Consider the following 23,352-nt stretch of genomic DNA (forward strand, 5'->3'; position numbering starts at 1 on the left):
TACCAACCAATCAGGAGAATGTCCACAGGATGATCATGAACCTCACAGCCCCCCTCCCATTCCCTGTCTTTAAAACATTTCCCTGAATGCCATTGGAGAGTTCAGGTCTTTTAATCCCTAGCTTCCTGGCCTCCTTGCTTGGCGCCCTGAGATAAACGTTGCACTTTCCTTCACCACAACCCAGTGTCTGTAGATTGGCTTTATTGCACGTGGGTGAGCGGACCTAAGTTTGGTTTGGTAACAAGATTATTTTTAAGAAGACATTCCCCAAACATAATGATTTCCAAAGAGTTCACCCCAGAACACTTATTTACATTTAATTTTTCATCATATCAAGTTATTTTTTTTAATTTGCCACAGAAATAGTATGAACTTATTTGACTTTCAGTAAACCTATTATACTTGACATTGATGACTCTAAAGACATTATTAATTAAACCTACAATCTTAAACTTGTTTTTATTCATTAAAAATTAGTCCTAGGTCATGTGCTCCTTTAAAAATTTGGGTTAGTTTCTGTTGTATTTAAAAATATTTGATTTGTAAGCACTTACTTTCCTTAAAGCCATTAAATAGGGCCCATTTACAAATTAATTTTTACATGAAGTCAGACAGAACCAGAGATCTCGTAGCTGCATTTAAAAAGTTAGTCATGAATCAGGTATTTCAGTATAAAGCTTATTAATTTATAATAACAGATGAAATAAGTTGTTTATTCACTTGAGTTTAAAAGGATTCTTTTTTCTTTTATTAAGTTCAACTTCTACTAATTTAGCCAAGGCCATAGTCTCAGGCAATGTGGGCTGTGTTTGCATTTCAAGAACATGACATAGAGTTATAACTGCAAGTTTTGTCCTAGGAATACTTTTATTTTTTTAGGGTCAGGATTTTGAAAAGATACTTTATCAAGCCAGCTTTCTCTAAACACACTGCAAAAAAAAAAAAAAAAAAAAAAAAACACAAAATAACAGTTTTGGAATGTCAGAAGAGTTTCATGTTGCCCGTTTTCCTCCAGTGTCTAAAGAATACTATGGTCATGCATGTTAAAAAAATAATAATCTTTTTTTCCTTGGGAGCATAGCTGAGAAATTTCTAATTGTGGAAGATACACCCTAGGGGACTACAAGATGGAACAGAGCTCTGATTATCCATTATTCTTATTTATGGTCAATATTACCAGAAACAGACAGACCAGGACCAGATGAACCAATACTCAGCAGTTTCTCAGGGTCACAGCTCCCTAGCAAGAGAATGGAGGATTGTCTACCTACCACTGCAGATGGGGGTACCAACAAGACTTGGTCTAACAGGGAGTTTCCCAGTTACCAATCAGGCAGCATCAGATGGCGAGGGACTCCTTGACCCAGAAGGAAAAGTCCAATTAAAGTGGCAGTATGTTCAAAACCAGATGACCAAATTTTATGCCTTTTCCCCCCAAAGGAAACCTCCAATCAAGGCAACCAGTAAGTCAGAATACCCTGGTGTCATCACATGCGAGATTCCACCACTTACCAGAGACATATCATAGACCAGACCATGACCAGGACCTTGTTGCTTTCACCCTGGAATTGAAAGCACTGTGGGCCAGTGATGCCTGGTCAGTGGCAGTGCTTGGGGCTGTCCCTGAGCCAAAGGTGCTCAGGTAGCTGCTGGACATGTTCTGAGAGCTTCCACCGTAACAGGGTGATAGAGTGGGTCTGTTTACCGAGGTTTGGGCAGAGACTGCAATGTCGATAACAGGTTAGGAAACACTTACCCAGCTAAGAGATTGTGAACCTGGCTTTGCCACCCTTGATTCCATCCCTGGGTCAGAAAACAATGACTGACAGGTGAGGAGAAGGGAAGGCAAGGATCACTTTTTAGTGAGCCCTTTGCAAGGGAATGTGCTTTCATTTTAAGCCAGCTATGGGTTGGGACTTGGTCTTCCTGGGTAAGATACCTTCATCCAATAAAAGCTGGATTTCTTCACCATTTGTAAACCCTGAACAGGAAGTAAGAGGCCTGTGGGTCTGGGCTGTGCCTGTCCCTGAGATTCCAATGGGGATGTTAGTGTGAGCCACTCCCACCCCTACCATTGTCCCTCCTATGTAAGGGGCATTCACTACACCAGGGGTCATCAGTAGGATTGTAACTGTCTCACCCAAGTATGTCATTCCTACCCTTTATATTTCCTCTCAGCCAGCTCCCATCCTTGTAATGGGGTCAAGTGTGATGAAGAAAGAGGAAGGAGCTGACTCTTTCCCTAGCCCCACTGCAGCTATCTCAGTTGAAGGAAGGACTGAGCCAGGGCAGGGGAGATTTCAACTTTATAAGAGTCTGGAGATCGTTTATTAGACCAACTGGACTTTTGCTTACCTGAGTGGAGCTAGGAGACAGGATATTTCCTGAGCTGTTCCTTCCCTCTGTCAACCAGGAAATGTGTGCTTTGCCTCTGTGCATTTCAGAGACCATATTGATATCCAGGGATGCGTGCCCCATCCTGAACATGTCATGCCCTGAGGAGACCAAGATATTAGAGGCCTAGTCTTGTCAGTCACCACAGAACATTGCCCAATGTCAACTGAAAAGCTTAGTAAACATTTGCAGGGTAAAGGAAGGACCACACCCATTTTCCACTTCAGCTACTGCTTTTAGAGTTAAGGCACTTTCAGAGGGTTTTCTGGACAAACTCAGCCATTCTAGGCAACCCATTTTCTGCCTGTCCTCCTTCCCTTTACTCGTGTTCCCTGCTTTGCTTACCTGCATCCCCAGTCCTAGCCTGGTCTCTGATGGAGGCCTGGCACTCAGCTTCTTTGTCCACACTCTAGCCTGTTCAGTGTCTGGTGGTGAAAGTCTTAACATGCAAGCATCACATGGGTTGAGGGTCTGCCAGAGGTGGAGGAACATGAGAGGAGGTGGTACAACCAAAAGAGGCTGTTTCCTGGACCTTGTGAATTCCCTTGAGCCCAGTTCCAAACCATTTCAGGCATCTAATAGACAGATTAGCCTAAAAGGAAAGCCCAAACCTAGAAAAGGTTTCCAAAGGGTGGCCCTAAAGTGCAATCAGCAACCTTTGTATGTCTCTTGTAGACTTTGCCCAGATTCTACTTTGGTTCCTACTCTGTGCGGGGAGAAAGCATCTTTGCAGAGGTTCACAGACCTATGACAGAGTCAGTTAAGAGTTTCTCCTGCAGAGGCTGCAGCTGTCCGGGTGCCCAAAGAACAATTCCACTTGGTAGGTGACCAGTAGTGACCATGACAGGTCTGTGTCACTTGTGGTCCTGAAGAAGATTCATGTGATCACAGGGCACTTAGGAGCAGAAGGTCAGACTGTGGGCTGTGAGATGTGTATTCAGGGCATCAGGTCCCAGCCTGTGGACAGTTCAGAGCAAAGATGGAGAAGGCATGAACTTGGTTTTCTTACTTATTTCTTATTTTACTCCTGAGGTCTTTAATTAGCTGTTTGTCTGTGTTCACCTGCATGCACAACTCATTGTCAAGTTCATTTGTAGTTTTCATCTTTGCCTTGTAGTTCTTTCTACCTGGAATGCCAGTCTCTCTTGTCCCCACAATGATTTCTCAGTCTCTCTTCCATCATAGCATTGATTGTCTCTATAGGTCAGACAGAGAATTTCTCTGATGTACCCAAACTATGGAAGGAGGGAAAGATTCATGACTGACTGCAGAGAAAAGAATATATGCAGCACCAATTTGGAAAGAACTGAGATACTTTTCTTTTTAGAATCCTCTAGTTACTTACATAACATAATGATTACCTACACACTGAACAACTATCCCAAGAAACAGAACATCTTCAGTAACTATACCTATCTATGTGGTCCTATTTACTCCATGCTCTGTCACCAGCCCTTGGGTAACAACTTCATGAAGTATGTGTTTATGATTGCTTTCTTTCATTTGTTGTTTTATCACTGACATATTCATGCCTTAACAATATTTTGTTGTGTTCTCATGAAACTTTATTTAAACGGCATTATACTGGTTCTTAATTTAAAAACTCGGCAATGGGCTTCCCTGGTGGCGCAGTGGTTGAGAGTCCACCTGCCGATGCAGGGGACACGGGTTCATGTCCCGGTCCGGGAAGATCCCACATGCCGCAGAGCGGCTAGGCCCGTGAGCCATGGGCGCTGAGCCTGTGTGTCTGGAGCCTGTGTTCCACAGCGGGAGAAGCCACAACAGTGAGAGGCCCGCGTACTGCAAAAAAATAAAAATAAAAACTCGGCATTATGCTACTAATATTTATTTATCTATTATATCTATGACCCATTCTTTACGATGCTGTAGAGCTCAATTTATTTATCCCTTCTCTGTCATTGGTTATCCTCTCCTTTTTCACAGTTATGAAGACTGCTGTTAGGAACACACTTCTACATATCTTCTGGACATTTGTGCATAGTGACTCTTAGGTACCATCTTAGGAGTGGAAATGCTTGTTCTCAAGGTACGTGAATGTACAGGTTTTTTTTGTTCTGTGGGTCAGTTCATTCATCCCTGTGCCAGCACTCAAGTACAGCATTAAAGTATACTTTATTTTTACAATGTATAAAATATACATGAAAAATACCATATATGGTACTGCAAAGCCTCCCATTTCTTCTTCTAAAGAAAATTTGGTATTTTCTCCTTAATCTTCCATGTAAATTAGGAATCCAGACTCCTCCCTCCTCTCTGTGCCCAGCTCCTTGCAGTTTTGCCTTGTGTCCCCAGAGGCCCTTCCGATAGTTTGATTCGCTCATCAGATGTGACCCCATGACCCACCAGAGTGATCCAGGCCCCGGGTTGACAATATGGCAGTCAGGTATAGGTCTCCTAACGATGAAAGAACAAAAAAGACAGAGAAAAGTTAGAGAAATGCTTCTCCCTCATTCACTGGAAGCTTTGAAAAGTTGCTCACAGCCTTCCTCCTTCCCTGTCCTCTGTGCTCCCCTGGGTGTCTTGGCTAGGTGACCTCCCAGGGGTCCTAAGAGACCTGCCTTTCCTGACCCCTAGTACCTCTCTGCCCTCTCCTTACTCACTGATCCTCTGGAAGTCACATTCTTGTATTTTCTTTACTGGAAAATGTGGTGCTGTAGAGAAAGACATAAACACGATTTCCCTGGTTTCATTTTCATTTCTGGAAATGTTAGTTTCAACTATCAATCTTTTCCTCCTAAGGGAGGGGCTCAAGTCAGAGGCTATTGTACTCCCTGCTGCCTCCCATCCTGGGCCTCATTTCCCAGGCAGGACCGAAGTTTGCCAGTCCTTGCTCTCTACTGTGTCTGCCTTTATCTGGGTGAGGACAGTTCTCTGGATTGTTCCTGTGCTGGGGGCTGCGGGGAGCACTTCAGCAGACTCTGCATTTTCTACTGTTTTAGTGGAAACATTCGGGTCGGCGCTCTGACCAGAAATGTCTTTTCTCTCTTGAACTGGTGAGTGAGCAAACTCTTAGCACTTGCAGGGATGGGATGCTTGTTTTTTGTTTGGAGACCTGAGGGGCAGGGCTGGCGGCTGGTGGAGAGCTGTGGTTTGGTGCAGAAGGCCTGGTCATCCTTTTCAGGTGGTTAAGGGAGTGAGGGAGGGCCGAGAACTGCCCAGGGCTAGGGCAATAGTGGTGAGAATGGGAGGAGCGACTGGATTCTGGATACATTTGTTAGGTTGCAGGATTGGGGATGTGAAGTGCGAGAGAAAGAAGATTATGCAGACAGCCCCATGTGCAAATGAGGGGTGGCATTGATATTACCTGAAAGGGATAAGACTATGGGAAGAGAGGGATGGGGGCTTGAGACAGGTTTGGTCTTGTTCAGTTACTAAAGATCATCCTAGACATACAAACAGGAGATGTTGTATAAACAATAGGATATTTAGGTCTGAGGTCAGGACAGATGCCTGGGGTAGAGATATAAATTTGGCAGTTGCCAGCACATAGAGGGTGCCGGACAACATGGGACAGGTTAAGATAACCTAAAGGGCGCATGTATGTGGAGCAGGGTGAGGACTGAGCCTGTTGTAGGGGAGGAAATAATTTTCCTCTACCCTTGTAGGTTCTTATGGCTGGTTTCAGAATTAAAATGACATGAGGCAGATTAATAGAAGAAAAACACAAATTTAACTTGTATGTGCAGGGGTTCCATATTGTGAGGCACACCTGCATTCAGGCAATTGAGGCTTATACGCTATTCAGATTTCAGGAGCAGGGATAGGAGTCTGGGACTTCGAAGAGGAAAGTCAATTTACAGGACGATGGAAAAATAAATGTTCGGTAAACAATTGTTTGCCATGCCTTGCAGAAACAATGGGAAACAGAGAGGACTTTGATCAAACAGGCCTTGCGAATTTTCCCCAAGTCTACCACACTAGCTCATAGTCTTAGTAGAAATCTCTGGTGATAGCTCTTCTTCCTGAAATAGGCCCTTTATCTAAGTTCTTTTAGGCAGTTAAGGGGAAAGTAAAAGCTCTTTCTTAAAGATAATCATCCTAAAATAATCCTATGCCAAAGAGATACATTTTGGGACAGGAAATTTTCTCCCCTATGCTGTGGGCACCCCAATTTCAGATCACACTGTGTGGGGGGACATGCACACAAAGCAAGGAGTGGTCGGCCACACCCACTTCCTGCTTTAGTTTAACAAAATGGTGTTGGGGAGGAGAAATTTTTCCTCTGCCCTTCTGGGTTTTTGTGGCTGGTCTAAGAATTAAATTGACATGAGACAGATTAACGGGAGAAAAAAACAAATTTAATTACTATACCTATGAAAGAGAGCTCCAGAAGATTATGGGGTGCAGAGGCAGTCAGGCAATCAAGGCTATATATTCATTCTGAGCAAAGGAGTTGGGGCTAAGGGCATAGGGCTTCAAAGGTGAGGAAGATAAGGCACAGGGTAATGGGAAGAGGAAATGTTTGGTAAACAAGTATGTGACCCGCCATGTAAAGACAATGGGACACAGAGAGGAACGTGAACATATAGACCTTGGTAAATTTCCCAGTCTACATGTCTAGCTCATATTCTTTTTAGTTACCTCTGGTGACAGCTCCCTTCTTGGAACAAGCCCCCCCGATCTAAATGCTTTTAAGCAGTTAAGGGGAAGGTAAAAAGGACAACTTCCTGAGTCTTCTGTTTCTTAAAAATAACCAACCTAAAATCATCCTCATGTTAGAGAAGCATTTTGTGGTGGCAATTATATCCCCTACGCTGGTCATTCATCTGATTTTTCTTTCACCTTTGAAACAAAATGTCTTCTCATTGCTCTAGTACCCTTCGTTTTTATGACTTAAAGGTCACATTTCAAATACATTCAAAATACCCTCTCTCCAGGCTGAGGTCCTTGATGCTCCGTGTAACATCAGAATGGGACTCATTCTTTCTTTCTCCCTATTGGCTCATACATGGCAATAATTGCTGCTCCATTTCAAGGTGAACCACCACAAAGATACTTCAAATCAGGTGGCCACAAACTAGTTAGACCACTGTCAAAGCTCTCACCTGAATAGCAGGTACAAAAGGGTTGGGGTGAGGGAATTTGTGAAGGGATATTTTGAGGGAGATGTTACGGTGTGGGATCCCCAGGGCAAAGATGGAGGGTGATGCCTGCTCCTCACCTCAAACTCAGAATGAGGGTTTTAGCAGGAGCTTTGGGAGAACAGCTAGAGGACAGGGAACTGGGTCTTTCCCAAGCCTGAGATATCTAAACGTGAAAGTCAGGTTAGCAAGATGTGGCAGGCAAGCCCAAGAAGGAGCTGGGCAGAGAGTATGTTGGGGTGAAGGGGGTGATGTGTGGTCCATACATCTGATCCAGGCCACGTGCAGGAGAGAGCTTGTGTGGGGTCACCTCAGGGCATTTCTCAGAGGGCTACCTGCAGGAGGGACCAGTCTGGAGTGTGGAGTTGATGAGAGAAGTGTGGGATGTGCATGCAAACCTAGGAGTCATCAGTGAGTATGTGGTCTTGTATCGTAGGGGCTGGAGGAGATGTGGGGGAACTGAGTAGACGGAACAAGGAGGTTCCCTAAGGCTACACATCTCACCTCTCTTTAGGGTTCCCAAGGGGAGACAGTGTTTGTAAAGGTCTTCACCCCTGGACTGGGTGGTTTCACTTCTAGGGAAATGATAGGAGTGTCCATTTTCAAATTATCTTGCCTTTTGTGACTCTAAAATCCACCTTAAAAATCTCTCTCCTCTTTCCCCTAGTTTACTTCTCTTCCCATCACAGACTACCGCAGTCTTTTCAATTTGATATGGGCCAGGATATTCATCTTGAACATACTTATTAATGTATATTAATGTATGTATGTACCCATGAAAGCTATATAGTAATGCTTTATGTTTATCCCTTTAATTGTCCACAAAAAGTATTGAGCTTAAAGTCTGTTTTATAATAAAAATACCTATTTGGTCTTTGTCCACAATTCCTGGAAGGAGCTCCTAAAAATGTCGAAATTTCCTCAGTGATAGGAATGTCTTTTGTAAGATAATGAGATTATTGGGGCAGGGAGCCTACAGAGCATCAGGATGGGGGCTGGTGGCCAGAAAGATCGAGCCAGAATTAAAGGGTGGGCAGTTTCAGTTCCTTCCTACCCTTCCTCCCTCCAAACTTCAGGGAGTGGAGGAGGGCTGGAGATTGAGTTCAATCATCAGTGGTCAATGACTTATTCAACCGTGCCTATGTAACAAAACATTAAAACCCCTAACAAGGTCAGTTTCTTACTTCCTAAACTCAATATTATTGGGGGCATCTCTCTATGTTGATGTGCATAGATCTACTTTATATTTTCTGACACAGCAGTCAGTCAAATGTATATCCCATTATTTATTAATTATAAAAAGGACACAGTATTACGTAGGGTACAGACAACGCTGTTGTAAAAGAGGGACTCAAACACGGAGACAGAGAACCAGGGAAGGCTTTCCCTCCCTCTGAGGGCAGTGCAGAGGTTAGCACACTGCACAGCCGGGTGCTGGTTTCGTCTTGGTCTGGTAGAGCTCAGGCCCTTTCCATCTTCACAATCCACCATCTCCTTGCCCTTGTCCCCATCTGTGTGTTTGTCTCTAGGGGAGCAATCTAATCTTCTCTGATGATCACATCAAGCTTGGCCCACATTTCACTTGGTTCTCTCACTCCTCTGTCTCTCCCCTGGAAAGCAATCTCTATGAAATCAATGATTTCCATTCCTGAAGCTCCAGGGCTGGGACAGTGCCTGGCACAGAGCAGACACTCAATAAGAATTTGATTAGAGAATAAAGGAAAGAATAGAGAATGATTGTGCTTAGAGAATAAAGCGAGGATTTGCTTCTAGAATAAAGAAGTAAAGGAAGGAATTATTTGACAGTTCACGTGCTGTTTTCATTTCCCCTGTGATTGCTTTGGGCTTATTGAGACCCCTTCTGTAAGGAAGTGATAGTTTCTGAAGATATGAACTCAATATTACTGGTACTATATTTTCACAAGTCCCAAAGCCTTCACATCAGAGGGGAGGCTAGACTAGGTTTTAGGCAGTGGAGTAAGATGGGATACAATTATCCTTAAGCACAGTTACTCTCTGCTTAAACAACTAAGTTGAGGCCACACAGAGTCTCAAGTTAATACCTGCGGTTTGCGGTCAGTTTGAATGTGAGCCATGGATACAGGACTTTTCAGTAAGCTCAGAGCCGTTCACAGCACTAATGTCACCTTTGCCACCACTTAAGAGCTAAGCATCCATTCAATTTCTCTTGAAATAGTAGGAATGGTCCCCATCTAAGAGTTTGGTTATAAAATAGCATGGGGATATATCCATTTAAAGTAAATTTTACAACAAGCAGACAGAAAGTGACATGTGGAGAAATCCCTAATTTCACAGGACTGCTCCATGATTGCTTCTAGGTGAAGGTCTGGGCAATTGTCCACTCCTTCCCAACTGCTCCTAATGCTGGCTTTACATTCTCCCTCCACCACCAGTGTTATGAATGAGTCCAGGAGTAAAAGATGCATTTTGCCTAGGAACCAAGTATACTCAACACACATGCACAGACACAGGCACATACCTGAAAAAGAGATCTTACCACAGAATTTGCCGTCTCTTCACTTTATTCAATTCCAGTGGGTAACTTTAAAAAAAAAAACAACAACTCTTGTTATAACCCACACAATAGATTTCACAACTTCAGACAAGCAGAATGAAAACCACTCATTAGTGGATTTCCCGTGCTGGTTTCTATATAGCTCCCAACATGCCCAATTATCCCCAGTCCCAACCAAAGGGACCCATGGAGAAGTGTGGCCCACCTTGCACCAGATGTGGAATCTGAGGTATCGAGGACTTCTGTGAGCCCAGAATCCAATGTATGTCAAGCCCCAAGTTTGTTCCCCATTTGGTCATTATCATGAAAGGCTGACAGAAAATCAACATGCTCGTTTATTCCAGGAAAGTATGCTAAGCCTCAACACCATCAAAGGGCCTGGTACTGAACAGGACACATCTGGGGAGACGGTGTTTGTAAAGCTCCCACCTCACTAACATCATCTGTACAGGGAAGAGTTGGAACCCTGCAATAGAGATAGTTTCTCCAATGCTAATACACAATTAAACTGAGGGGGACTGAAATGTCCCATTAGACATCTCATCCTTGAAAGCCCACCTAAGGTCCCTATTCCATGGGAGGTCCACCCTGGAGAACTAGTGGACTCACAATTCCAGATGCCCCAGAAATGGCCAGCGGCTCCTTCTCCAGCTCAGACGCTAAGAGCGTATGAGTGGCACGTCCTGCCCTCCTTCTACACGTGTGGTCTCTATTAGAAGACCCCAAATGCCAGGAACGTGGAGATGAGAGGCACACTGCCTCCACACTGGAGGGCTGGATGGGTTTGAAGCAGCAAAGTATTTGTGGGCTGATGTGGTCCCTGAAGAATGTCAGAGAGGGGTTCTGCTATGAAAACTCACTGAAATGAGTAAGCCTGATGCCAAGTTCTCCTGTCCTGGTGTGGGCTCCACCTTTCATGTCCTTAACAGTAGCACAGTTATCAAACAAGTTCCATCTTAGGAGCCCTCTCCCTTACGCACTCCGTGGAAGCAGAGGGTGACGGTGATGAGACAGATGTCAGTGGCCCTCCTGGCATGTCACCCCTCCCTGGGGAACAGTCCTCTCCTCAAACAGAGGCAATTCCTTCTGGGACCATCCAAGCTCAGCTTGCTCCAGAAGGAAGAAATGGAATTGTGGAGGGTTGGGGTTGTCCTAGGGAGAGCTGCGGGAAAGGAGGGAAGGGGAGCTGGCAAGGACAGTTGGTTGTCCTGCAGTTTTCTCCTTCAGCGGCCCCTCGGGGACACTGGAGCTCTCCGCTGGGTTATTTCTAGATCTGAATGCTGGCAGGGCCCCAGCTCCAGGGGGACTCAGGCAGTGGAAGTTTCAGTTCTATTCCTGGAAATGACTCTAGGTGTCCAGGAAAGGAGTGCCAGTTTCCTTTCTGCATTCCGTAGTGGAGGGGGCACTGGCCTGAGCTAGACTCTAAGGCATCAATGTCAAGTCAGTGCACAGAGGCCAAGCACAGAGTTGGGGTGTCCTGGGTCCAGCCCTGCTGCTTCCCTCCAGAGCCATGTCCTCGGATTTGGTCCTCAGCTCCGTCCTATGTCCACATTCAGCTTCACCGTCACTCAGACCCTGCCCTTTCCTGAGGCTCAGGACACTGTCTGCAGAGATGCTCCCTGGTGTTGCCCAGCTCACTCAGCACTTGGGTTCACTTGCTACCACCAGCTTTGCTCAGAGTGCGTATTCTCCATCCACCACTGCCGACTGCAAGCTCTGACCCCTACCTGCTGTCAATGCACCTGCTGGGGGCCTGAGACCCAGCAATGCTCACCACTGGCCAGGTGACCCTGGGCATCTGCCTAACATCCTAGTGATTGTCATGTGCTCGCTCTCAGATCAGAGGGAAAAGCTCCCCAAGTCTTCTGTGGGCAGGAGAGAGGCCCCAGACAGAGGACTGTGTGAGTGTAACAGAGTTAGAAATTTTTCAAGGATTACAATGCTTCCAAGGTTTGGGCAGAGATTGCAAACGTCAATAATAAGATAGGAAATTCTTATGCATCTAAGAGATTGTGAATTCAGTTTAGCCACCATTGATTCCTTCCCTGGGTCAGAAGAAGACAGTTGAAAGGTTGAGGAAAGGGAGAGGCAAAGATCACTTTAGTGAACTTGTTGCAAGGGGTGTGGCCAACAGTGAGGGCTGGATGTTCTTTTCTGGGTAAGATGATATCAGGAGGTAAGAGGCTGGGGCTACCCACCTTGCCCAACTCTAAGGAGGAGGTAGCAGGCCTGCAGGTCTGGGCTGTGCCTGTCCCTGAGATCCCAATGGGGATGTCAGTGTGAGCCACCCATGGCCCCACCTACGTGAGAGACAGTCACCACACTAGGGGCTTCAGTGGGATTGCACCTGTCCTACCTGAGTGTGTCTTTCCTACTCTTTATTGTTCCCATCCTTGTAACAGGGTCAGTAGGAGGAAGAAAAAGGGAGAAGCTGACTCTTTTCCTGTCCCTGCTGCAGCTATCTCACTTGGTGGAGGGACTGAGCCAGGGCAGGGGAGATTTCAACTCTGTAAGAGTCTGCAGATTGTTTATGAGACCAATTGGAATTTTTCTTACGTGAGTGGGACCAGGAGACAGGATATTTCCTGAGACATTCCTCCCCTCCTCCAACCAGGACATGTGTGTTTTGCCTCTGTGCACTTCAGAGACCTTATTGATGTCCAGGAATAACTTCCCTGTCCTGAAGGTGTGATGACCTAAGGAGACCGAGATATTAGAGGCCTAGTCTTGTCAGTCATCCACAGAACAGGGCCGAATTGCAACTGAAAAGCTCAGTAAATATTTGCAAGGTAATGGAAGGACCACACCCATTTTCAACTTTAGCAACACTTTTCTAGTTAAGCCACTTGCAGAGGATTTTTCTGGAGGAACTCAACCTGAACCCTGCTGGCCCACACCCCAGCCTGAGGGCTTTAGGCAAAGCATTTAAGGCCTGTCCTCCTTCCCTTTTCTCCTGTTCCCTGTTTTGCTTTGCTAGTATTCCCAGGCCTAGTCTGGTCTCAGATACAGGCCTGACACAGTCTCTTGTTCAGCTCTCCAGCCTGCCCAGATCCTGGTGGTGAAGTGATGACCATGCAAACATCACATGGGTTGAGGGCCTGCCAGAAGATGGAGAAACATGAGAGGAGGCGGTACAACCAAGAAAGAGGCTGAATTTGGCTGCCTGCCTGGACCTTGGGAATTCCTTTGAGCCCAGGTTCAAACGATTTCAGGCATCTAATAGACAGATTAGCCTGAAAGCAGAACCCAAACCTAGAAAAGGTTTTCAAAGTGTGGACCTAAAGTGCAATCAGCAACCTTTATATGTCTCTTGTGGACTCTACCCAGATCCTACTTTGGGTTCCTACTCCGTGCAGGGAGAAGCCACCTTGCCAGAGACTCACAGACTTCTGATGGGACCTGTTAGGAGTTTCTCCTGCAAAGGCAGAAGCCGTGCTTGAGTCCAAGAAACAATTCCATTTGGTAGGTACACAGTAGTGACCATGACATGCTGTGTCACCTCTTGTCCTGCGGAAGGTTCATGTGATCTCAGTGGACTTAGGGCTAGAAAATCTGACTATGGACCATGAGGTGTACATTGAGGGGCATCACTGAGCAATGGCCTCTCCAGGCCAGAGCCTATGAAATGGGGTGCCAGACTCAGAGTGACCCTCACAATCAGGACCAGCCCAGCCCTGGGGAACTCTGAGTGGTGTTTTTAATTAATACTGATGTCTTTTATTTTATTTTATTTATTTTTTGGCTACGTTGGGTCTTAGTTGTGGCACGTGGTATCTTCGCTGAGGCATGCGAGATCTTTAACTGTGGTGCACAGTCTCTTCGTTGTGGTGCGCGAACTTCTCTCTAGTTGTGGCGCGCAGGTTTTCTCTTTTCTATTTGTGGCGCACAGGCTCCAGGGTGCGTGGGCTCTGTAGTTGTGGCATGGGGGTTCCAGAGCACATGGGCTCTGTAGTTTGTGGCATGCAGGCTCTTTAGTTGGGGTGCGCGAGCTCAGTAGTTGTGGCACGCAGGCTTAGTTGCCCCACGGCATGTGGTATCTTAGTTCCCTGACCAGGGATCGAACCTGTGTCGCCTGCATTGGAAGGTGGATTCTTTACCATTGGACCACCAGGGAAGTCCCAAAACTGAAGTTTGTTTTTGTTTTTTTTTAAATTTATTTTTGCTGTGTTGGGTCTTCGTTTCTGTGCGAGGGCTTTCTCTAGTTGTGGCAAGCGGGGGCCACTCTTCATTGCGGTGCGTGGGCCTCTCACTATCGCGGCCTCTCTTGTTGAGGAGCACAGGCTCCAGATGCGCAGGCTCAGTAGTTGTGGCTCACGGACCTAGTTGCTCCGTGGCATGTGGGATCCTCCCAGACCAGGGCTCGAACCCGTGTCCCCTGCATTAGCAAGCAGATTCTCAACCACTGCGCCACCAGGGAAGCCCCTAAAACTGAAGTTTTTAATTGGGTGTCTGTATGTGTTCATCTGCATCTACAGCTAGCTGTCAAATTCATTTGTGATCTTTCATCTTTGCCTTGCAGTTCTTTCTGCCTGGAATGACAACCTCTCTTGTCCCCACCTCCTCCCTCAATGATTTTTCTGTCTTTCTTCCATCATAGCATTGATTCTCTCTATGTGTCAGACAGAGTATTTCTCTGATGCTCCCAAACTATGGAAGTAGGGAGAGATTCATGACTGACTGCAGAGAAAAGAATATATGCAGCACCAATTTGAAAGAACTGAGATATTTTTCTTTTTAAAGTCCTTTGTTTACTTATATGATGATCACCTACACACTGAACAACCGTCCCAAGAAATAGAACATCTTCAATAACTATACTTACCTATGTGTTCCTATTTACTCCATACTCTGTCACCAGCCCTTGTTCAGCAACGTCATGAAGTATGTATTTACGATTCCTTTCTGTCATTTGTTGTGTGATCCCTTACATACGCATGCCTAAGCCATATTTTTTTGTGTTTTCTTGAAGATTTATTTAAAGAGTATTCTTTTTTCCTACTATTTTTTTCTACCATTTCTACTAAATTCTATTTATTTTAAACTCAGTGTTGCGTTACTAAGATTTATTTACCTATGTATAACAATGGATCAGTGTTGTAGAGCTCAATTTATTTATCCATTCTCTGTCAGTGGCTATCCTCTCCTTTCTCACAATAATGAAGACTGCTGTTAGGAACACATTTTACATGTTCCCTGTACATTTTTGCACAGTGACTCCTAGGTACCATGTTAGGAGTGGAAATGCTGGGTCCTAAGGTGCACGAATGTACAATTTAATAAAATTAATCCATATTTTTTCATAGTGATTGTATTGATTTTACATTCCCAGCAGCTATATTTCAGAGATTCTACTGATTCACATTCTCCCTAGTACTCAATATCGTCCAACTTTAAAATTTTTCCAGTTGAATTGACGTACAATGTCATCTCACTGTGCACAGTTTTGCATTTGCCTCATTACTAAGGAGGATGCTAAACTTTCTGTGTGCTTATTGACCACACCTGTTTTTTTTGTTTTCCTGAGAAAGATCTGTTCATTTCCCCCCATGCCCTGCACTTCCATACTGGTTTGTTTTGCTTCTTAGTGATCTCTGGCATTTTAAAAATACCTTCTTAGTATTGATTTTTAGTTTACGACATTTGTGCCAATATCTTCTCCACATGTCTGGAGAATTTTTGCTGCCCTGAAGCATTTATTTTCATAAACAGAAACTTTTCATTTTAATGTACTCTAAGGCACCCCATTTGTCAATCTTATTTATGCAGTTATCTTCTGGGTATCTTGTTTAAAAATTTTTTCTGTACCCTAAGATCTGCTATATTTTCTAATAGAGTTTTCTATTTGAAGTTTAGATCTTTACTCTTCCTCTAGAGTTGATTATCAAAAGTGATATAGGTAGGGAATCTGTAACATTCTCCAAATGCAAAACCAGTTTGTACAGCTCCATTTACTTGATAGAGCCTTCTTTACTCACTGACATTCCATGTACTGGGTTGGCCAAAAAGTGCCTTCAGTTTTTAAGTAAAAATAAAAGACACACTTTTCATTTTCACCAAGAACTTTATTGAACAACATAGTCACCCTTTTGTTCCACTACCTTCTGCCATTTTTCAGGAAACTTCATAATTCCATCTGCCCAAAAGTTTGTCATCTTTTTGAGCAAAGAACCGCTCCAGGTGTCTTTTACAGTCTTTCAGGGAATTGAAAGTTTTTCCATTAAAAGAATTTTGTAAAGACCTAAATAATGGAAACCTGAAGGTGCAATGTCTGGTGAATACGGCAGATGAATCAGAACTCCCCAGCTGAGCTGTAACAGTTTTTGCCTGGTCATCAAAGAAACATGTGGTCTTGCATTACCCTGATGGAAGAGTATGCGTTTTCTGTTGACTAATTCTGGATGCTTTCGTCGAGTGCTGCTTTCAGTTGGTCTAATTGGGAGCAGTACTTGCTGGAATGAATCGTTTGGTTTTCCAAAAGGAGCTCATAATAGAGGACTCCCTTCCAATCCCACCATATACACAACATCACCTTCTTTGGATGAAGACCAGCGTTTGGTGCAGTTGGTTGTGGTTCCTTTCACTTGCCCCACGATCTCTTCCATTCCACATTATTGTACAGTATCCACTTTTCATCGCCCATCACAATTTATTTATTTATTTATTTTTTACCACAATTTATTTTAAAAAAGATACGTTTAAGTAGAGAATTACATGTGAAAATATGGTCAAGAAGGTTTATTTTAGCATAAGTTATGTAAGGATCCTAAACATCAAAGCGCTTAACATAACCAAGCTGGTGCAAATGATTTTCAACACTTGATTTGGATATTTTGAGTATGTCGGCTATCTCCCACATGGTATAACATTGGTTGTTCTCACTTAATGTCTCGATTTGATCGCTATCAACTTCAACTGGTCTATCCAACCGTGGAGCATTGTCCAGCGAGGAATCTCCAGCACGAAACATCGCAAACCACTTTTGACATGTTCAGTCAGTCACAGCACCTTCTCCATACACTGTACAAATCTTTTTTGTTGTTGTTGCGTTTGTTTCATTTTTACCCTTCTTGAAATAATAAAGGATAATATGCCAAAAATGTTGCTTTTTTCTTCCATCTTCAATATTAAAATGGCTACACAAAAACTCAATTTTGATGTCATTTTTTATTTTTATTTATTTTTTTGCGTTACGCGGGCCTCTCACTGTTGTGGCCTCTCCCGTTGCGGGGCACAGGCTCCAGACGCGCAGGCTCAGCGGCCATGGCTCACGGGCCCAGCCGCTCTGCGGCACGTGGGATCTTCCCGTCCCGGGGGAACGAACCTGCGTCCCCTGCATCGGCAGGCGGACTCTCAACCACTGCGCCACCAGGGAAGCCCTGATGTCATTTTTTAAATGCACACTGATATGACAGCTGTCACATACACGCTAGGAAAATTTTTTCAAATGAAGTTAAAGACAACTAAGTGCTACTAGAGCCATTTTATGGAAAAAACCGAACGAACATTTTGGCCAACCCATATGTCTCCGTTTCAACATAATTCCACACATGCCTGAGTCCAAGACAGGGATTTTGGTATTGTGTTCTGTGGGTCAGTTGGTTTATCCCTATGCCAGCCAGCACCCGAGTACAGCATTAAATATACTTTGTTTATTTTTATAATGTATAAAATATACATGAAAATATACCATACAGGGTATGGCAGGTCCTCCCATTTCCTCCTTGAAATGTGGGTTCTCAAATATCGATCAGATTTTCCAGAGGGAGAGGCTCAGGTTAGAAGGTATTGTACTTCCTGACGCCTCCCCGTTCTGGGCCTCATTACTCAGGCAGCTGAGGTTTGCTAACGTTTGTTCTCTACAGTGAGCACAGGAGCACACTGTGTCTGCATTTCCTGGTGAGAACAGTTCTGGGGAATGGCCCTGCGCAGTCTCAGCATTTTCTGCTGTTTTAGTGGAATCATTTGGATCTGATCTCTGTCATAGGAAGTCTGTTTTCTCTCTGGAAAACATGCTCTATACCTGCAGTGGCCAAGGCCAGCTTTGTGCTTGGAGGGCTGAGGACAGGGCTGGCTGGTGGAGAGCTGGAATTCCATCCAGCTGTTCATGCCAACCTCTTTGAAGAACAGACAACCCCTGTGTCTGAAGAAGCCTTTCCTTTCTTTCTTTTTTCTTTCTTTTTTTCTTTGTTTCTTTCTTTGAGAAAGTTGTAAGAAAATTTGGGGCAACAGAATGTTTACTGGTTTCTCCAGTAGTAAACTATGTAATGTTTAATGCACACTCAGGGTTTTCTGATTCTAGCCTTTCATTACCACAGAGATATTTAAATCTCTTTGAGTTTTGGTAATTAATAGCAATGCAAAATAATTCATTTCTTCGCCATTTCCTTACTCTGTGCAGGCTATAACCAAATACCACAGACTGGGTGCCTTATGAAGAAAAATCTATTTCTCATACTTCTGGAGGATGAAAGACCAAGATCAAGGCACATGTAGATTAGGTGTCTGATGAGAACACACTTCCTAGATGAATGTCTTTTCTGTTTAAGCTCATATGTCAGAAGGGTTAAACTAGCTATTTGGGGTCTCTTTTATGAGGGCACTAATCCATTCATGATGGCTCTGCCTGCATGACCTAGGCACATTCGAAGGGTCCACTTACTAATAAAATCACTTTGAGCATTACATTTTATCTATGGATTTATGGGGACACATTTAGTCCATACCCATACAGAAATACAATCTGTCTGTTGAGGTTCAATAGTCTTCCCAACTTCTTAGAAGACAGCACTCTTGTCTCACTTTGACATTCATTTCAATATTCCTGAGCTATAAATGTGTCTCTTCTTTTGTATTCTCCTTTCAACTAGCATTAACATCTGCTTATTTCCTTCATTAGTGATCAGTTAAATAAAATCCTTAACATGTATTCATTTAATATTTTTTGATAGTAATGATTTTACTTTTTAAAAAAAATTGTCTTTACACAATATGTAGAATGGGGGTGGAGGGCGTTCAGCACACCCCTGCGGGCCTCTCACTGCCGTGGCCTCTCCCTTTGCAGAGCACAGGCTCCGGACGCGCAGGCTCAGCGGCCATGGCTCATGGGCCCAGCCGCTCCGCGGCGTGTGGGATCTTCCCGGACCGGGGCACGAACCCGCGTCCCCTTCATCGGCAGGCGGACTCCCAACCACTGCGCCACCAAGGAAGTCCTAAATATTTTTTAAATCACAGTCTCTTGGTATAACTTTCCTCACTCATAGTGAATGATAGGAGGTGTCATCAATATCATATTAATAATTTCTTTAAATTGCCTTGGTTTAATCAGATGCCCATGTTTCAAAACTGTGCTGAATTGGATAGGGAAAATTAGAGCTCTTATTTACTTCCTCTGCAACTTCCTGTCACATGTTTTAACTTCCACCCAAACTGGTCCATAAAGTGAGGTAAATAGACATTAAGCTGCCATGGGGTAACTATTACCACAATGACTATGTTCTTGGTTTTTCACCTTATGGAACATACATCCTGGCAGGCAGGCCACCTGATGGGCTTGTCTCTTTCTCCTGCCTCTCCCACAAGGCAAGTCCTGTCCTGATTTGCTGTAGGTTATTGGAAGTGAAGGTCTTTCTGGAAGTCGTCTGTGCTCACTAATGTGTTGGCCTAAGTGATTCTTCCTGCAGAATGGAAAGGTGCTGGGCTCTGTATTCAGGTTTCAGGAAAATACAGACAGTCTATATTAGTTTCCCATTGCTCTGTAACAAATTACTACAAACTTAGTGGCTTAAGACAATATACATTCATTCTTTTATAGTTTTGGAGGTGAGCATTCAAAATGAATCTTAAGGGGCTACAATTAAAGTGTCAGTAGGACCGGTTCCTTCTGGAGGCTCCAGGAGGTACTCCATTTTCTTGTCTTTTCCAGGCTCGAGACACTGCCTGGCATTCATTGGCTCGTTGCCCTCCCTCCATCTTCACTACAACCTTTGTTCCTATTATCCCATCTTCTTTTCTGCATTTGGCCATGCCTCACTCTTATAGGGATGCCTGTGATTATATTTAACCCATGTGGACAAACCAAGATAATTTTTCCATCTGAAGATCATTAACTTAATCACATCTGCAAAGTGCTTCTCGCTATGTAAGTAACATATTCACAGGTTCTGGGGTTCAGGAAGTGGACATCTTAGGGGCCATTATTCTGTCTCTACATTGTCCTGACTCCTGGAACATATAAATCATCAGCTTAGAAAACAGGTAGTCTTTTCTGTAGCAATGGAAACAAAAGTCATCAGGAAAAATAAATGAACTGTAGTAACATGAGTAAGTGTGAGAGATGGGACCGATCTGTTGAGACCACTGTGTTTCCTCAGCTGAACCTGCCTGTTCTGCTGCTTCATTCACCTTACCTCCTTATTCCCTTCCTTTTCCACAGATCATCCAGGGTTAACTGGCATGGATTGGTTCACCTCCTATTTCCTGTCAGGAAAGAATTTTGAGCAATTGGCCCAAAAATGTGTCCCTCACTACTCCACCTTGATCAGCAAGGCAGTGGGGATCCTCTCTCAGGAAAGTGTTGAACGTATTCAAAGAGCCTTTCAGGAGGGGAAGCTAAAAGAGGTGGTTGAAGAGATCCAGGAAGCACTTCAGAACTCTGAGAACGCTCCCTTGGATGTGGCTGTGATCGGGCAATCTGGTTCTGGGAAGTCCAGTTTCATCAATGCCCTGCTAGGTCTTGGTCATGAAGAGGAGGGATCTGCTCACGTTGGAGTTGTGCCAACCACCATGAAGAAAACCCCCTATCAACATCCGAAATATCCCAGTGTGACCTTCTGGGACCTGCCTGGAACTGGGACTCCCAATTCCCTTCCAGATCCTTATCTAGAAATTGTGGGAGATGATGACTATGACTTTTTCATCATTATTTCTTCCTTACGGTTCAGCTCAAATGATGCTCTCCTGGCCCAGAAAATCAAGGAGAAGGGGAAGAATTTCTACTTTGTTAGAACAATGGTGGATGTTGAATTACACAGTGAAGAGAAAAGCAAACCCATATCCTTCAAAAAGGAGAGAGTCCTTCAGCAGATCCGAGATGACTACCTGGCTATTCTCAGCAACCTCGGAGTATCTAATCCGTGTGTCTTCCTGGTCTCCAACTTTCACCCGGATAAGTTTGATTTCCCAAGACTGCAGGAGACATTGCTGCAGGATCTCCCTGCACATAAGCGCTACACCTTTGTGCTCCAGTTGTCCAATTTGTCTGATGCTTTCATTGAGGTGAAGAGAGTTATCCTCAAAGAGAAGATCTGGCTGAATGCCCTGAAATCAGCCGCTTTGGCCATCGTCCCTTTCATGGCCTTCTTCAGTGGCTTTGACTTGCCTAAACAGGAGAAGTGCTTGAACCTTTATCGAAGCTATTTTGGTTTGGATGAGCAGTCAGTCAAAGAGATTGCCCAGAAACTGGGCACATCTGTGCAAGAGATCAAGAGCTCCACAAAGTCCTTGGATTTCTGGTTATTTGTGAAGAATGACAGTATAGCAGCAAAGGCCATGAAATGTGCTGAATCCTTTTGCTCAGTGAACGGAGGACTCCGATCTTCTATCTTTCAATTTTTGAAAGTATATTTTTTACGTTTGAAATTCATCAATACAGTGGCTGATGATGTTAAAATGCTGTTGCATAAGACTTTAGAGAGCTGAAGTCTAAGAGAATGAGGCAGAGATGGGTAGAGTTGCCTAACCGAATAACAAAAGGGCCTCAGGTCTTGTGTTCTCTGGGTGGGAGCAGGATCCTCTTCTACCCACCACCAAGGCCAACACTACCCTAAAGTAAAAAGATTGTCTCACTGTTGGAAAAAGACAATTGCTCCACATTGATGCTACACTGCTAAGTAAAGGAAATTTGACCATAACCTCTTTTCTGTACTCTCTAAGCTATTTTGCTCTAATCATGACAGATATGCACCATATAACTTTCATTAATCTCCTGGTGTTATAAGGTATTTTTCATTTGCAAGTTTTACTCTGATAATAAACATTTGGTAATAATTATGATAACTGTTATCTATTGGCTTTTTATGAATTATTATCCCCCGTCATCATTTCAATACCATCCTCATCAAAATAAGGGAAAATACACAACTATGGGAATATGGCCAAGTGAACAGTTGATGATGTGTATGGGGAACCACAGCAGGTAGAAGAAGACAGGATTAGAGAAATGGTTTAGAATGTAATATTTCTAGATACTGTTAGAGATTAAAGGAAGGGAAACCAAGGCAGCGTTTATATCTCTAGGACTTTTTCAACACTGGATGGATTAAGAGGCCAGTGAACAGGGCATGATGAAGGACAGGAGATTTGAGAGAGCGAAGTTGAATTAGGAAGGAAAGAAAAGATTAACTGAACTGGGATAAATGAGAGAATAGAGTGTTTTTTTCTTTCACCCAAAATTTTCCATCAAACTTCTGAAACAGAAGCACACAACAACAGTACCTGTCTTGAGTTTTTGGGATTCTCACTTCTGCTGTAACTGTAATTGTACATGCGACTTTCTTCTCTTCTTCCCTATATCACTGGTATAGGGTGGATGCTGTATGGTCTAAGAGATGTACATGGCTGAGGCCTTCCCTTAGATCCCCACACTCCAGAGGCTCTCTCAGTGGGTGGAAGGCACTGAGATGTGAAGTAGGGCATGAGGAGCCCACAATCATCCTGCTCCTCTCTGTTCCCCCACTGCTCAGCAGAGGACTCCTGTAGGGCAGAAGCAGTCAGTGGGGGATGAAGCAGATCACTATGTGTGCTGCCTCATATTCAACAGATGTGTGAAATGATAAAAGGGAAGGAACTCTTGACTTTCTGTTATGGACAGATTGCATTAAAAAATTTTTGTTCGTCAGATGTGACCAACATGGGGACTCACACGACCTTCCCCTTCTCCAGAAATTATGACTCTCCACATTCCCCAGGCTTTTTCACTTCATTTCAGTGGCCTTTCATCAAGATAGCAAAGGACAAATCAAATGGGTCTGGTGTGGGTCCCAGTGGAAACACCCTTGCTACAAAATGAGAGTTATCAAATATTTACATCTGTGGGTTTTTTTTTTTTTTCAAATTTCCCTTATTCCCAAATAAGACAGGCAGGGTTAATGAGTCTTTCTCTCTAGGAAGAAAGGACTCAGAGGAGGAAAATAGAGAATCTGTTCTGGTGTCTTGTTTTCATCATCCAGAGTGAACAGGAGGGTTCATGTACCTAGGAGAACATTCAGGAAGTGCCTGAATGATTCCCCTCGCAGGGAAAAAAGTGGGGAAATGGGAGGAGGC

General features: G+C 44.0%; 1 protein-coding gene across 2 annotated transcripts; it reads left to right on the forward strand.

The window, feature by feature from the left end:
• The first annotated feature begins 5,287 nt into the window (after positions 1–5,287).
• LOC309960091 (interferon-gamma-inducible GTPase 10-like) lies at positions 5,288–21,958 on the forward strand. 2 transcript variants are annotated; one of them, XM_082836689.1, is made up of 2 exons: positions 5,288–5,408; positions 20,465–21,958. In XM_082836689.1, exon 2 carries the CDS (start codon positions 20,485–20,487, stop codon positions 21,727–21,729), a length of 1,245 nt encoding a protein of 414 aa, XP_082692815.1. In that variant the 5' UTR covers positions 5,288–5,408; positions 20,465–20,484; the 3' UTR covers positions 21,730–21,958. The 2 variants fall into 2 exon arrangements, 1 of the variants encoding a protein (XP_082692815.1); XR_014326117.1 differs by lacking the exon at positions 20,465–21,958 and adding an exon at positions 16,148–16,341 and having other exon boundaries at positions 5,313–5,408.
• The last annotated feature ends 1,394 nt before the right edge of the window (positions 21,959–23,352 follow it).

This window comes from Leucopleurus acutus, assembly GCF_964270905.1.
Source record: "Leucopleurus acutus genome assembly, chromosome: 3".
Lineage (NCBI taxonomy): Eukaryota > Metazoa > Chordata > Mammalia > Artiodactyla > Delphinidae > Leucopleurus > Leucopleurus acutus.